The sequence below is a fragment of the Haemorhous mexicanus genome, chromosome 3 (genome assembly GCF_027477595.1).
Source record: "Haemorhous mexicanus isolate bHaeMex1 chromosome 3, bHaeMex1.pri, whole genome shotgun sequence".
NCBI lineage: Eukaryota > Metazoa > Chordata > Aves > Passeriformes > Fringillidae > Haemorhous > Haemorhous mexicanus.
In genome coordinates, this window is record NC_082343.1 from 15052935 (window position 1) to 15068869 (window position 15935).

Genomic DNA, 15935 nt, shown 5'->3' on the forward strand with positions numbered 1-15935 from the left:
CTGTTTTTTAGGCACCTCTAACACATTGAAAACATCCCTTCCTGGGTCTAAACCCCATTTCAATTAATTCATTGTCCAGGTTTAACCCCAGCTGGCAATTGAGCTCCACTCAGCCGCTCACTCAGCCCCCATGGTGGCACTGCCCCGTCAGGGTGCAGAGCTCCTGGGCTGTGCCTGGGTGCAGCCAAGGGAAAAAGAGCAGCAAGGACTCACCCGTTCTCCAAATCACAGCAAACCCATCTTTATTAGTGACACCGTGGCAGTGTGTGAGAGAGTAGCCATTCACCAAATGCAGGAGTTGATTGCCTCTGCTTTCCGAGGATTTGATTCTGATCACCCAGAGAATTCTCCCACAGCCCACTGGGCCCCTTCCAGGTTGTGCTTTGTAGGGATGGGATCAAGGGCAGTGGTAATTCCTGGCCTTACAGTCATACCTCAGAATTCAGCAGCTGAGTTAAATATTGTTCCCATTGCTCATTGCAAGTCAGAGAAGGCATTTTCAGAAACTGCTTGAAACAATTAATTTGTACAGTGGTTTTAGGGGGAGAAGCACACTTAAGTGAGCACACAGCAATTAAACTGACACAGTTTCACACTTGTGCTCCTTGGTGTTTGTTGTTCACTTTTCCCTTGATACCAGTAACAACCCTGGACACATAAAGGTGAAGTCCAGGTATATTTTAGCCCTTTGAACCCAACTGTACTATATTTTTTCAAAGCTGAATGGCTTTTTTTTTTTTTTTTTTTTTTTTTTGGCCCCAGCATCAAACTGTACCCAGCCTGTAAGATACTGAAGGGAAACAGGTTGTGCCAAGATATTCCTTTCTCTGGCAAGCTCCTTGTCTTCATCACCAAGATCCCACATAGAAAGCTGCTTGTTTCTAGGCTATACATCAGAAAACAAAACCCAAACCCAGCCTGGAGAAGGCAGCCGTTGTTCCTGGGGTTGTTCAGGCTCTCAGGACGATTTCCACCGCAGGAGCGAGAACACCTTGTGGATCACGTAAAGCAGGGTGGCCACGAATGCAAATACCTGGGATGGAAAAACACAGCAGCCCATCAATGTTCTGTGGCACAGTGCCACTCCAGCACTGAGCCCATGCCCATGCCCACGCCTCGTGACATGCCACATGTCTGGGGACACCCGTGCACGCTGAGATGGTGACTGGTTTCTCTCCCCCCTCCCCAAACAGTTGGTGCAAATACAGATTTGCACTTGAGGCCACTCCAGAGCCACCTGCTGCCATTCCTTGCCCTCCTGCCAGGCACTCACCACGGCAGCAATGTTCTCCCTGTACTGATGTGCCAGGATTGGGAAGAGGCCAAGGGAATAGGTCGTGTAGGCTTCCAGCACCGCGGCACTGAGGTAGAACAGCGCTGCCGTGCAGTGGCAGATGGCATCCTAAGGAGCAAGGATCACACAGTCACCTCCGAGAGAGTCATGCTGCCCCTACAGCCATCCCCAGGCTGCAGTCTGGAGAGCAGCAGCAGCACCCTGCTGGTGACAAACCCACCCCTAGGGTTTGTCGCAGGCACGTACCAAGGTGACCCAGCAGCTGCCGCCGCCGTGAGCCCCACAGAGGTAGAGGCACAGGAGGGAGATGGACATGACGAAGCAGAACACAGAGACAAACATCACCCAGCCCTGCAGCATGGGGTCTGGGACCTTCGAGGATGCCACCAGGATCCACACAAGGCCCCCAATGATCTGCAAGTCAAAGTGGGGGACATGGTGAGTGTGGGGTAAAGTCCGTAGCAGAGCCAAAAGCCACTCATGCCTCTCGCACTGCACATGGCAGCAGCCCATGAGTTCTTCCCAGCCTCCACCCGAAAATGGGCATTTAGCTGGGAGTATCTGCCACTGATCCTGACCAAAAAAAATTCCTCACTGGTGCCACTGCCACTCACACCCTCCCTACACCAGTGTGCTTAGGAGCTGGCTCAGACCGTTTTGAGAGCTGGCTTTAATGAACAGGGAGGCTGATTTAGGAGAGGTGTGTTTGCTTCACACCCAGCGTGTCAGATCCCTGCCAGGAGCAGTGTCAAACCCAGCTCACCTGCACAAGCAGCACAGGACCTGCCCTCACAGGGGTCACATGCAAATATCACTCTGAAAGGAGGGAACAGACTGAGGAGAGGTTTGACTCCCTGGGTAGGGGAAAAGAGCCTGAGGCTCCCAGCTCCTCCTTGGTAAAGGAAGCTTGTATTGCTGCTCCAACTCTTTGAGTCATCCTTCATTGGCTACACCAGAGCTGTGCCTGGTCCCAGCTGCTGGTGTGGGAGTGGGTGGGACCTTCTCAGCCAGCCTTGGGAGTTTGCCATGGGTTTCCTGGTGGTACACAGGGACAGCCATGTCTGGGCTCCATCCCTTGACCAGCAGACTCCTGCACAAGAGGATGGGAGCATTATGTTCAGTGTTGTGGAATGTCTGGAGTGCAAGTGGTGCCTTTGCACTGAAATGCCCTCAGTAGCTTTTCTGTGCCACAAATCAGCCCCGTTGTTCCTTGGACTTGTGCGAAGTTTGGTCTGTGCAGCATCCTGGGATAAGGAGCTCCACAGCTGAGCCCACACTCTGTGGATTTGGGGACCTATACCTCACCACCAGCCAGTCTGGGATTCAGGCAAATGCCCAGAGGTAGGAGAGCCTTGCTCACTCTAAGGTCATTCTGATCCTTGTATGGCCAGTGTATCCCAATCAGCGTCCAAGTGCCAGCTCATACTCATACTCATCTCCATTTCCATTTCCTTCCAGGCATTTTGCAAGTAGAAAGGAAGTCTCTGATTTATGGTAACTCAGAAAATGTTACATCATTTGTGTCACCCCTACAGTTGTAGGAAAGTTTGTTGGTGCCATTATGCAAATTGACACATTTCATCAATTATGTGGTTGAGATGTGGCAAAGACCTGAGTGAAAATGGGTCTTCCAAAGTGCTGCTCTTCTGGTCTCTCTTGTAACAACCAAAGGCTGAGTCTTGAACACTAATCCAGTCATGGGCTGACACAATGTGTGTGTTGCAGCTAAAAATCCTGAGGAAAAGCCTTATGCACCATTAAAATCAAGCACAAATTATGGTGAGATACAAGGTTGGGGAAAGAAGCACCACAGCTCACTTCCTACCACTCACCATCTCTCCTTTTTGCAGGCTGTGCTTACCCACTCAGAAAAGTCTGTTTGATGTGGTTTGATTATTGACTTTGGTTTTATGGTGAAGAATCATAAAAAGGAAGGAAGGACTGAGGCTTTCAATAACTCACAGCAGGATGTGGACAACAGTCTAAGAAAAAAAATCAACCTTTAAATAGCTTTTACAAAGAAAACAATATCTGCTTTCAGCTTGTTTCAGGTTCTTCACATAGGTCAGGGTATCCATATGTGCAGTAAGTTCTTCAAATTAAATAGATTACAAGAATTAAAGTGAGCCTCACAGATTAAAAATTGTAACTTTTGATCAGCCTATGCAAATGTGGCAATCATCTGAGCTGCAGGTAGGATCTTCTGAAAATTTCACAACCATCTTAGCATTTAAAATGCCAATTTTGTTTTGTTTTGTTATGTTACCATCTTGGCCGATGGTAGGCAACCTGAGATTCCACTAAGGAATGAGAAACTCTTCATCCCTGTGATTCAAGGCAGCCATCTCCTGTGTACACAGCAGACATCACACAGCTGCACAGCCCAGAATCTGCCTGGAGATGGAGAAATCCAGTCATGCAGCATTCCTCCTTCCTGGGTAGTTCCTGGGCCTTCAGGATGCACATTTTCAGACCTTACCCAAACCAAGGATAGGGTGCTCACTTCAGCAAGCTGCCCTGCCAAACCCCCGGAGACGGGGATTACAAACAAACAGTTGGAGGGGAATGAGCTCTCTGAGGCCAACAGGACTGACATAACTCAGGGGCAGGGGTGGCTGGCAAATGTCAGCCCGGCCAAAACCTCCACAGGCACTTAGCATCTTCCTTCCTGTAGCTGCAGGAAACCTGGGCATTGCTCTCGGGTAGAGATCAGGTCTGCAGAGCACGAGTGGAGCGGCTGAAGCAAAGCCTTTCCCTACATCCTCTTTGCTACATTGTTATCACCAGAAGAATGAAGGAAACGCTGTCAATCCCAGGAGTGGGGAGCAAGCTGGGTGACAGGAAAGGATTTGGTGCCAGATGGCAAAGCTGGAGTTTTTACTGTGAAATAATCTGAATGGCATCCTAGAATACTCAGCCAGAGCTTTCAGCGCTGGACCAAAGCCCTCGGAAATTGGAAAAAAGCCTCCCAAGCTCTTGTGAGAAGAGCACGTTTCATGCGTGGGCCAGAGAACAGGGGGGAAAAGTTCAAGCTGAGACTTTGTATCTCATAACCTATGCTCAGAGCAAATGCTTTTAACCACCTGCGCCAAGTCCATTAAGATTATGATCTCCTCCTGCTCAATGAAGTTACAATGTGGAAAGAGGTTACAAGGTGTTTGCTCACCCTTTGCTCACCTTTCGCTCACCCACACACCCTGGGTCCCGCAGCTCCGCACCTGCGGCTCAGGAATGCCGCGATGGAACAGCGCAGCCCCGGCTGCTGCAAACAATTCCCTCCGCTCGCCCTAATTCCCTGTTCCAAGCGAGCAGCTCATCCTCTGCCTGCGCTATGTGCTAAAATCACCTCCGGGTAATTAAGCAGTTCCATTTGGCGGCCTACTTAAACCCACCAGCAACCCTTGCTGCTTTTTCAGGCAGGAAATTAAAACGTTTTTCAAAAGCTCCAGAAAAATCCCACTGCAGAATAAAGGAGAACTTCAGAGCCCGTGGTTTTCTCCAAGGATGAGATGCCCTCCAGCCCCTTGTGGCTCAGGGACCTGGCGTGGGTCCTGAGCCACTTGTCTGGGGACAAGTGTCACCCCTCGGACACCTGCAGCACAACCTGTGCTGAGTGCCCAAGCAGCAGCCACGGCCCTCCCCCAGGGACAAGCCAGCACTCACGATTTCAGGGATGAAGAGCACATCTGGGAAGGTCGTCAGGACGGCCAGGCCGCTGGGCAAAGTGCTGGTGGAAGTTGAGGAGGACATTGGAAGCCTCTGGCACGGTCCTTATCGGTCACTCTTGCTCCTCACTGCTGAATGCAGCCTCCTTACCTCTCCCTCTCGCTCTCCCTTCTTTCCTGCCCTTCCTGCTCTCGTTTCTTCCTCTTTCCTCCCCTTCCTGCCCTGGTTCCTTTCCTCCCTGCTTCCTGCTGACAGATGAAGACAGCTGTGAGTGGCACAGGTGTGGCCAAACCCTGTGACCTGGAGTCACATGGGAGGTGTTCGGGACACGCAGGGACAGCCCCGGGGCGCTGGGAGCAGAGTGTGGCTGTCCCCGCAACTGAGCGTGTCAGGCAGGTCCCTGGGCAGGGCCGAGTGGCACTGGGTTGGCAGCTGAGGGCAGCAGGGGACACCTGTGCCCATCCACCTGGACAGCCTCGAGTCCCCTTTGATTTGCACAGTGAGCCTGCGTGGCCCCCGCACACCTGAGGTGGTCACAGCAGAGGACACGAGGGTGGCTGGTGGCCAAGGCAGGCCAGGATGTGACACGGGGCAAACAGTGGGGCCTAGAAATGTCCCACAGACATCCAGGGAGGAGGGCAATCAAACTGCAGGACAAACCACCTCCATCATCTCTGAAGGAGATTGGAAATGCCAAGGTAACACAAATGACCTAAAATGATGAGACTTCCTAGGCAGTTTCACTTTTTAAATTTTACCTTTTTGTCTGTAGTCCATGGCAGCATATGGAATATTTAGTCCTTTTTAACACACTTGGGCACACAGCAAAAACCACAGAACTCCAGAAGCTGAGGCCAAAAAGTGCAAAGAAAGAACTTTCTTTGCGAAAGGAAGACAGGGTAAAACCTGTCCCTTTAAAACCTGTCCCTTTTAAGAAAGCAGTGAGGCAGATGAGGGAGGAGGCTGCAACATCAGAAAAACTGGGGAAATGCTTTTAAGAAGCAGATTAAGTGAGGGGCAGGGTTACATGGCAGAGCAAGCACAGACACAGAGCTGGTGGGGCAGTGAAGGGGTGGGATGGATGCCTCTTACCCAGAGCTGGAGCTCTATTATTTCCAGTCTATTGAAACAAAAACATCTAAGTAGATAATGCCATCCTTCTTTTTCTTCTGGAGACCTTTTTTCACTTAAATGCAGAGTCCACGCTGACCTTCATGACTTCTTCAAATGTGGGAGAGTGTTCTTCCTGCATCTACCTGATCTCCCACTTCTCCAGTGATCCCTTTGCCCTAAGGTGACACAGCTACACATAGTGAATGAAACCTTGGATATGAGGCAGACCTAGAAACCTAGCTAAGAGGGAGAGCTGGAAGCAGTGGGAACATAGGCATTGGAGCTGGAGACACAGACACAGCTCCAGAGGGTCTCACTGTCTCTGTAAGGGATGGAGATTAAGCTTTCCTGTTCCTGGGACCACAGGACTGGTGTGAGAACAAGCAACTGCATTACAAGGGGCAGGGCTACTGGAGCTGTTCCATTTGGAAGGGCTGTGACAGCTTTAAAGAACCCCTTCTTTGTCTTATTCACAAATATTTGGTGATGGATTAAAAACCAGGGGGTTTAGTAGGACACTGGGTTCAGTGGTGAAGAATGCTGAGACCAGCTGGACCGAACTCTTATTTAGGCCCCTCATGAGGGCGCTCCTCCTAAATGAGGTGGGCATCAACAGGGATGTGAAGAGCCTGGTAGGGAAGTGAGAGATGGAAGTTTTGAGCAGAAACGAAAGAACTGGTAACATCTGACTCAAACATGTTCTGCTGAGGACAACACAGCACCTAAAAGTTTCAAGACAGTCAACCTCTTCATACTACAAAAGATCAGTCCCAGTTTTCCCAGCATATCTCCTTGAGATGCATGAAGATCCTTCCCTTGGGTGGGAACACCCCTCAGGGACAGCTCTGGAGGCTGAATGAGAGGCTTGCCCATGGCCAGTGACATGGGTGAGTAACATCAACCTCTATTTGATAGTTATTAAACTGGCTATGTTATTGGTGCAATAAATAGAGCACTGTATTAGCAGCTTTATTGTGTAGTAAATAACTAATCAGATTGTAGTTTTGCCATTTTGCATTTTTCTCTTTTTACATTTTCATCTAATCATTGTCAATTTAAATAAAGCAGTCATTTATTCATCCCAATCCTTACCAGCTGCTGGCCACCTGAAAGAAAAGGATGACACTACAGGGCTCCCTAGGCAGGTATAAGCCACTGAGTTTTCTGTTCTGGAAAGACTTCTCTGAAAGAGATCCCTGGACACACACAGTTTTGGAGCTGGGATCCAAATACTGGAGGTGAGCTCCAGAAAGAGGATGAGGATGCCTTTATCTGCTAAGGTCAGCACCTCACCCCATCGTTGGTGGTGCAGGAGATGCTGTCCCAGGGAGATACAAACCAGCAGCAGCTCCTTGGAGAGAAGTTCTGTGTTAGAGCAGTCCCTGGTGGATGTATTCAACACTGGAGGCAGCCCTCAAATTTTGGTGCAGGGCTCCTGGGAGGATTACTCCCACACTGGAAGTGCCATGAAAGAAAGCAGGTGCTGGCCTTCACCTCTCCTGGGGAGCCTCTTATCTGCATCAGGAACACCAGGGAGAGCTGCTTGCCTTCCAAAATAAATGTGTTTCTTTTTGTGCTGCCACATCTTGCCAGTAGGGTCTAGACACTTCTGGCTTCAGATCTGCCCTTGCGGTTTCTGAGGCAGTATCACAGGACATTCAATTGTCTAGGAAGTACACAGGGTATAGGGTGGAGTTCTGAATGGTGGCAGTGGGAAGGTAAAAGCCAACATCTTTTTTGTCCTTTTTAGTGGGAGCAAGTAGGGGAGGGCTTCAGGTTTGGATCCCGAAGAAGGGAAAGTAAATCACCTCTGCAGTTTCTAGGTTACAAAAGAAAGGTATAGTCCAGCACTGGCTCTTTCTTCCAGGACCTTCTCTGAGGGAGCAGCTACTGGAGTTTTTTCAATTTTGGACATAGATTCTGTGAGAGAATCTGAGGGCACATACAGTGAAAAGAAAGAGCAAAGACCTGCGTGTGGTGCAGTTTACAGGCTGCAAGAGGAAGGGGAAGGCCAGGGCTGGCTTTTTTCCCCAAGAACTGTATGGAAGCAGTTGCTGGCTGTTTAAAGTGTCAGAGCTGGGCTCTGGGAGATGGATACGATGGATGCAGCTGAGAAGGAAAGTCCAAAATTCCAGGACGTGGGGTGTAATTCCAGAGGTGTGAGACAAATGTGGAGTCAGCAAGTATTTCCTCCGCTGGCAGCTGTTGTGACCAAGACTTTTGCTGCATGTGTACAGTTAAGGTACAAGATTTATGTGACTGAAAATACATGAAGGCCCAGTTAGTTGGAGAAATTTTGGAGGTAGCATCCAACTGTGTATCATAGCACACCAGCTCTGTCATGACAGCTCCCACACCATCCAGCTACATACACACATACATATATAAATATATATATATGCACACACACCAGTACAGGCATCGTGTGGGAGTGTCATTCAGCAACCAATACTAGATGAAGAGCCCAGTCTTTGGGTGGGCCAGAAGGAAATGTTCCAAAATCAAGAGAGAAATTCTGTCTCCCCTACTACAGCTCCCACATTTCTGGATTAAAATTTTGCAGCAGTCCCTTGGCTGGAGCAGAGCCATCTCTGCCCTGGACCACACTGGTTTCCAACAAGCACTCCACAGCAGGAGGGGGCACTTTCCCCTGCCAGATCCCAAATTCCTGCTCTTGGGTTCCTTCTATCCCCTCTGCAGTGCCAGGGGCTGAGTGACAGCTGCTCAGCGTGCCCAAGCTGTGAGCTCAGCTGCAAGAACTGGCAGAGCAGGAGAGCTGTTGGAGCTCCTCAGGTTTGGAGGAAGTTGCTGACACAACTTACTCATAAAAAAAGGAGTCAGCAAGAAAACACCAACACTGCTCAAAACTGTCCTGTAAAATTATCACAGTGGGTGGATTTATTTCCACCCCCACTCCTCCCAAACAGAACTGGCAAGTGCTATTCGGTGAGCACTGAAGGCTGGGAAACAAGATTTTAAGGGTGCCTGATCATCTCACTGGGATTAGTCAGAGAGTGCTTCACACAGCACAGCTTTTAAAGCCCCTCTGCACAGAACAGGTGTCTCAGCATCTCTGAGGATGTGCTGCCCAGCTTTCACAAGCAGTGACACAAACTCTGCTAGGAGCTGAGTAACAGTTGGCAAAGCCCTCAAGACCTACCAAGAGGATCCCACAGGGTACATAAATGAGGGGAAAAAAAATTAAGAAATTTGAGAATTAATCACATAATGAGGAATATATCAAGTAACAGCCACAGGTTCCTGATGCCAAGATTCTGGTTCAGTGCCCCCTCCCCTTCTCAAAAACAGCTCACACGCTTCCAGTTTTGGTTTAGGTTGTTTTGTGGGGTTTTTTTTTGTTTTGTTTTTCTTTTTTTTTTTATAAAAGAAGGCTTCCAGATACCTAATACTATTGTGCTGTTTGTGCAGGACAAACTTTAAATACTAAAATGCACAAGTCAAAACAAGCTGTTTTGAACTGCTCAGCAGTGCAGGCTCAAGCACTTATTTGCAATGGCTTTACTCTTTGTACAATCAGTTCTATATGTAGCAATGACTGTATATAAAGAATATAGTACATACTATTGTTTTCATTGTCAATTTACAAGAGAAAAAAATAAATATTTTCCATTCTTATTATACATTAACATTTCAGTAGAAAGTTACAGCTGTTGTGTTGGCATGACCTGCAACATCAGGAGAAGGGACATGCATACTTATCTATTAAGAATTCTAAACTATGACTTTGTAATAAATTACAGAGGACAGATACCAGCCAACAGAATACTGATTATCTGAATCCAGTACAATTGTGATTCTTGCTCCATGGTAAAACCCAAAAATCTTCAAAATACAAAAGCCAGTAGCTTGCATTATAAGTAAGTAAGACAAACCACGTATGGTATACATACATACCACCTATGGCAGAGCCTCTTCTCCAAATGTTTGTGAATAACAGGCTTGTGGCTTCTCAGGCAAAGGAAATTAAGTTGTTGAGTTGGTCCTTGCACCCTTCACACATAACTAGCACCATAAAGATGCAAGGACCTCAGCAAACACCTAAAATTCATGCTTAATAGATAAAGCATGCATTTTGTAGAGTTTGTGCAGGGTACATATCTGTTCATTAAGGTTACTGTGCAAAAAAGATTCTCGACCACTGAAGATGTTTCTGTAATTCTGTTATGATCATTAGCAACATTTTGAAAGTTTAGCAGGCTTGTGTGTGATTAATGAAAAACCTGTACTTGTGCTTCCCCCAGATTGCTGCACCACTCAGCTGGGGGATGAGGAAACAAAGGCAGCAGCCTCAATTCCAATGAAGTGGGGGAAAACGAGCTGCAGTTTGCTAAAAAATAAAATATTTTTAAATGGCACGAAGCTTTGTACAGGTGGATCTACCAGTGCAAATACATATACATGAGGTACAGATTTGTTCAGATCTTTTTGAAGGCCAGATCTATTTATATGTATCTTAAAATCACTCAATTTCCTGCTGTCAGATAAATGCTACAGCTTGTCAGCCTGTAAGTAAAATCAAAATCAAAACAAATTTTCAGCATATTCAATATCAGATTATTGTAATTTCTCTACAATTTAGTTTCTGAGCTTTCACTACTGAGACTACTTAATTTTTGGATTTTTTAAAAGCAAAATAATATAATAATAATTTTCTTTTTCAAGACTTGATATGATGTGAGGAAAAAGTTAAAACTGCATATGTAATTTGGAACAATAACTGTAACTGGCTGAATATTATAACATTGCTTGAAATTTTACCAAGTACTGTTAGGAAGGAGGAACACAGTTATTGCTATTTGAAGACTTAAAATTAAACAAAACCAACCTGAAAGCATAGACAGAACTATTCCAATGGTGAAAATTCTATAGATACAAAACAGCATTCTGCCTAAAATTAGTCCTTTTGCATCTTAAAACTCTTCAAGTTATCTACAGCTTTCTCTCCCTGGTGACAATGATGGCATTTACATGGAGTTATGGATTTGAAGTGGCTAACTGAGGGGGTCACACAGCTTTTCAACTCTGGTAGCTCTTTCTTGAGACGTTCCAGCTGCTCCACCTGGAATATATTTGGTTGTTCAGGATTTGAGTCATATATCCTATAAAGGAGAAAAGAAAAAACACTGATCAGTATAAACTAGCAGTCCACAGAAATCTACACCAGATGAAGCACCTGGGTTTTTTTCCTTAACAGAGCAAAATTAGGTGCCAGAGTCAGTTTGTCTGGGGTTAGTACCTTAAGTTTTGCTGCTTATCTCACAATAGAAAATGGTATTCCCTTTACACAGACTGGTTAGTGTTTCATCGGATATACTAAAAACCTACTGCCATATACTCACTTCATCTCCTGACAAATGTAATTTTACAGGTGGCACAAAGCAGTGAAACAAGAGCAGTGTTCCAGGCTTCAAAGTTCAAAGCATAAGAAATTTCAGAACCCTGAGATTATTTGAACAGATATAATATACTCTAATATACTGCTTGCACATAATACTGCATTGAGTGTATACTTACTGTTTCAAGAAGTAGTTCACCTCCCCCAGTTCAGAATTTTTTCTTTTATAAATGACCATCATTACCACAATATTAAGTGAAGTGCGAAAAATAGAAAATCTGACCTCTCTGCACACCTAATGCAGATCAACCATCTGCACTACTTTGTTTTAAACAGTCTATTCTCTTTTCACTTTCTTCTTTTCATATATGTAAACAAAGCTGCAGATTTGAAATGTCAGCATCATTACCAGATTGTCCAAATCCAAACCACATTTTGAGTGACAGTGCAAGCACTGAGCACAACTCAAACACTACTCTGGTGTAATTCATTACAAAGAAAAAGCATTGGTGCTCCTGTAACCTAACACTGGTACAACACCTATTGTAACAAGGATATACCTTGATTTCCAAAAATTAATTTTTAATATCAGCATGTTTATATACAAAATTTTAATCCTGGCACCCAGCTGCTCTTATTTTTAGCTGTTGCACATAGACAGTTCAAGATATTGCAGGTCTTCAGGATTTTCTTCTTCAAATGAAAACTTCTGCAAGAAATTACCATGGCTTCTGCCTTAGTCTTTAGGAATGATCATACTTCACTTATGAGTCCTTCAACAAAGTAGTTTGTTTTTATTTCATCATCCTTTGTCTCTCACACATTTTTCAATTTATGCCCAAAGAAACCAATGCCACTAACAATGCAGTGCTCAAGTGAGAGAGTGCAAGGTGCCCTTTTACTCTGACAGGACAACTTGTGAACTGCTGGCAACTCCAAGACATCAAAACCAGCAGCAGCTCAAAGACGGGTACAATAATGGGATTCAAGTGAGGAAACACTTCCACAGGAAATAAGTGAGGATAGATGCTGTTTGATGAAATTCAGACAGAAGGCATAGCATCTGAATTACTTGCACACCACTTGTAATCCAATACAGGCCTAAGATATGACCCAAATTTACCCAATGGAAGCTTTCTGCACAATAACAGCTCTTCCTTCCTTCCTTCCTGTGCTTTCTTCAGTCGAGTCAGCTGACACCTTATGAATTTCCCTGCAAATTCCACACAAAACACTGAAACTGAAGGATAGTATTCTACACAAAACACATGTTAGGAGCTAAGAATCTGAAGTCTTTCCCATCAGCTGGACACTAGAACAGCAAAAGAATGGTTCTTCTTAGCCCCTTGTTCCTAGAACTTGGCTAAGCATGTTTCCAAGCAGCTTCTGGCAAGTATTTTATTACTAGTTCTTTACTACAACAAGTATAAATTCTTTCATTTCTGCTCCATTCTAAATTCTTTTCAATTGAGATTCTGGATGAATTCAACCTTTCAAGCTCCTTTTAAGCTGTCCACTAGAGCCAATCCACTCCAATGTGGGTATTTGGTTTCTTTTAAACCAAAGGCAGAGAAGACAACCCAAAGCAAAACTTCAGAATTTCTTGACCTACTTTTTGTTTGGGTCCACAAAAGTACACCAGCAGTTTGCAGCAACAGAGCTCCAGTACTTCTCTAATTATTTCCAACATCACTGTAAAGATAAGGAATAAACTCTCATGTCCCTATCCTCCTTTCTTCAACAGGACAATAATTTGTAAGCAACCATGCACCAAAGTTTCTCCATCCAACCTCCTGTTAATAGGCAAGCCCTGTAGAAGACTGAGAAGTCCTTTAAACATCACTTTTTTAAGTAAGCACCTTCTACAAAAGACTTGCAGGACGTTGCAGGGCTCTGCAGTGTTTGTAAAACTGATGTGGTTGGCTCCTGAAAGGTGTTTTGCAACCTCTGAAAACACGTACTAGACAAGAGGCAGCAGCACTGAAATACTGTTTTCATGCTCAAAAGATTTTCTGAAGCTTTTGATTAAAGCTTTTCACTTTTCTTTAGATCTCGAGGAAAACAGAGTTTACTTTGCAATTCACAAAATAGGGAAGACTTAAACTGTCATTGCATAACATCTTAATTCAACCACTGAGTAGATTATAAATTAACTCCAACTACCCTTCCTTCACATATCCATGCTGTTATTTAGGTAACATGCAGTTTCAGGCAAACAGGGCAGCCCAGATTTCAGCAGTCTTGTGCTTTTGAGATGTGTTTAAAATGCTTTTGATTTGATTGCCAGCTAAATTTGTGCAAAAGTTGGGAAGTTACTAATACCAGTCAAGCACAGCTTTTGCCTGCAAATGCAACATGCAGCCTAAGGAACTGCAGTGTTTGGACAAAGCTCTCATGGAAAAGCTCTCAGCATCCATGTTTGGAAATAGTGATTTAGTATTTTTATGCAGTTCTGTGTATTATTCAACAAAGTTCAGATCATGTAAAGTGAATGAGAAAAGATGATGCAAGTGTAAGCTAGCACCCACCCCCTCTCCACATTGGTATTCCATATCCACAATATACAGCCAGCAGGTGTAAAAACACAAAGGCTGAATTGTTCTTACTGAGATAAGTATCTTCAAATACAGAAATATTTTCTGGACTGTTTCCAAAGCCTATCCAGGAGAAAAACACCAGATCAATCACCTCAGAAACCCCGTGTTAAAAATCAGCATTTTAACCAAGACAGAGAGTTTCACAATAGGTTGGAAATTTCTTCTTTAATTAAAATTGAAACATCAGACTAATAAAGCATTTTAAGGATGTGATTTCTGTGCAGACAGAAGACACCCAGTCATGCACATAAAGTACATTCTTGTTTAAGAGCCCAAATAAAAGCCTGAAGGCAGACATGGCACCTTTCTGTAGAGACTGCCCTTTTAATTCAAATAATTTGGTTAAACACTGAGATGAATGGTAGTTGAACACAGGAAAATAGGAGAATATCATCCCAGCATCCCAGAACATCTGCTTGGATTAATGACTTTGGGTGTATGTAATAATTTGCAGCCCAAGTGGAGAAAGGCCTGGATGGGTGGAGGGAGTGCATTTGTGTTCTTTCCTCTGCCCCAGTGAGATCAGCCTTTTAATATTTTTGGCATTTATAAGCTTCCCAGATTTGGTCTTGCAGTTTTTCTCCATGCAAAGCAAAGCCAGACCCCCTACCTGCATTTTTTTTTTCCCCAGAGCTTGGTGGTATCAACTTTTGGTATTCAGGACACAGTTTTTCTGCCATCTTCACAACTGGCTACAGTGTTTTGGTCAATTCTACATGGATGATTAAAGTTTGGAAAAAAACAGCTTACAGAAATAATCTCTATGCACACAGTTCATAATCTCAGAAATAACTACTGCACACAGTAAACCAGGGCCACAAACATGCAACCTAAAATTCACTAAAATTCCTCTATTCACTTCCTAGATTATTCAGATAATTAGCACTTAACATGGTGTTAGTGAAGGCCTAGTAAACAGCAACACAAAACATCATATTTAATAGATATCTGGACTTGGCCATAAATCCAGAGAACAAAAATACAGAAACCACGGAAGAAGCACCATCTTAATTCAGCCCTAGAAATATTCTGGAATTTGAAGACACAACAACAGCATGAACTGGCTTTACACTAAAACAGATTACTGCAGTCCCTACTTATTACTTACACCTTGGAACAGTCATGTACATCTCTCTCTCTCGAGTTCCACTTTTTAAATTTAGTCTTAAATTTATTTATTTCTAACCTAGCAAACAGCATAGGATATGGACGCTGATACCATACCTATTTAAACTCTAAATATCAACTTCAAGTCTCAAGTGATCTGAAAGACTGGCTCTTTACCCAGCAGCTCCAGCTGTGAGTGGAAACGTTTGCTGCCAGGTTTTACATCCCTGCATTCCAGGACTTGCAGGTACCACCTGCATTTCAAAATGTCCACCTTGAGACATCTGATGCAACTGTCAGAAATTGTCATATCCCTAACCTGTATTAAGAGTGAATTTAATTTTACTTGCACAATTAGTAAAACTTGAAAAGTAATTAAGAATTGCAAAGGGACATCCCATTGTTTGTTTTGGCCTACACAAAAAAAAAAAAAAAAAAGGGAAATTACACTTAACAAGCCTGCAATATCAGCTTTGGAGTTAATACTAATTTTGAGGTTCCTCTCCAAAAAAATGGGAAGATGTTGAAGTGGAAGTGATAGAGGAGGCAGGCAGCGAGAGGAGAGATGAACGCTATTAAGAATCCAGATCATCTAAACAGTGAAGGAAGGTTAAGAAATTTTTGTTCAGTTAAATCCACAAGGGAATTCAGCCTTCCAACAAATGGGCTGGTCATCAGAAAATGAGATAAAAGGTGTTCTACTGTCCTACTACAACCTAAAACACACCAAACAGTACAACAGGACACATAAGGTGACAAGTAGCTGACTTGCAGCCTCAACATAAATGCCACAACATTTAAG

General features: G+C 44.5%; 2 protein-coding genes across 9 annotated transcripts in view; both read right to left on the reverse strand.

Annotated features, from left to right (window-relative positions):
- Positions 1-216: 216 nt before the first annotated feature.
- On the reverse strand, positions 217-5232 carry MAL (mal, T cell differentiation protein). Its single transcript, XM_059840939.1, has 4 exons — positions 4958-5232; positions 1541-1708; positions 1274-1402; positions 217-1033 (listed from the first exon to the last, which is right to left on the reverse strand). Exons 1-4 carry the CDS (start codon positions 5042-5044, stop codon positions 959-961), a joined length of 459 nt encoding a protein of 152 aa, XP_059696922.1. The 5' UTR covers positions 5045-5232; the 3' UTR covers positions 217-958.
- Positions 5233-9544: 4312 nt separating this feature from the next.
- GPCPD1 (glycerophosphocholine phosphodiesterase 1) overlaps positions 9545-15935 on the reverse strand; it is a 42576-nt gene continuing 36185 nt past the window's right edge. For 6 of the 8 annotated variants that reach the window (XM_059840933.1, XM_059840932.1, XM_059840930.1 and 3 more), the window contains one exon: positions 9545-11193. In XM_059840933.1, coding sequence (XP_059696916.1) covers positions 10989-11193 — 205 coding nt within the window. In that variant the 3' untranslated portion in view covers positions 9545-10988. Of the gene's footprint in view, positions 11194-13041; positions 13122-14636; positions 14739-15935 lie in introns of all 8 variants that reach the window. The other 2 variants (XR_009485688.1, XM_059840937.1) reach the window with 2 other exon arrangements.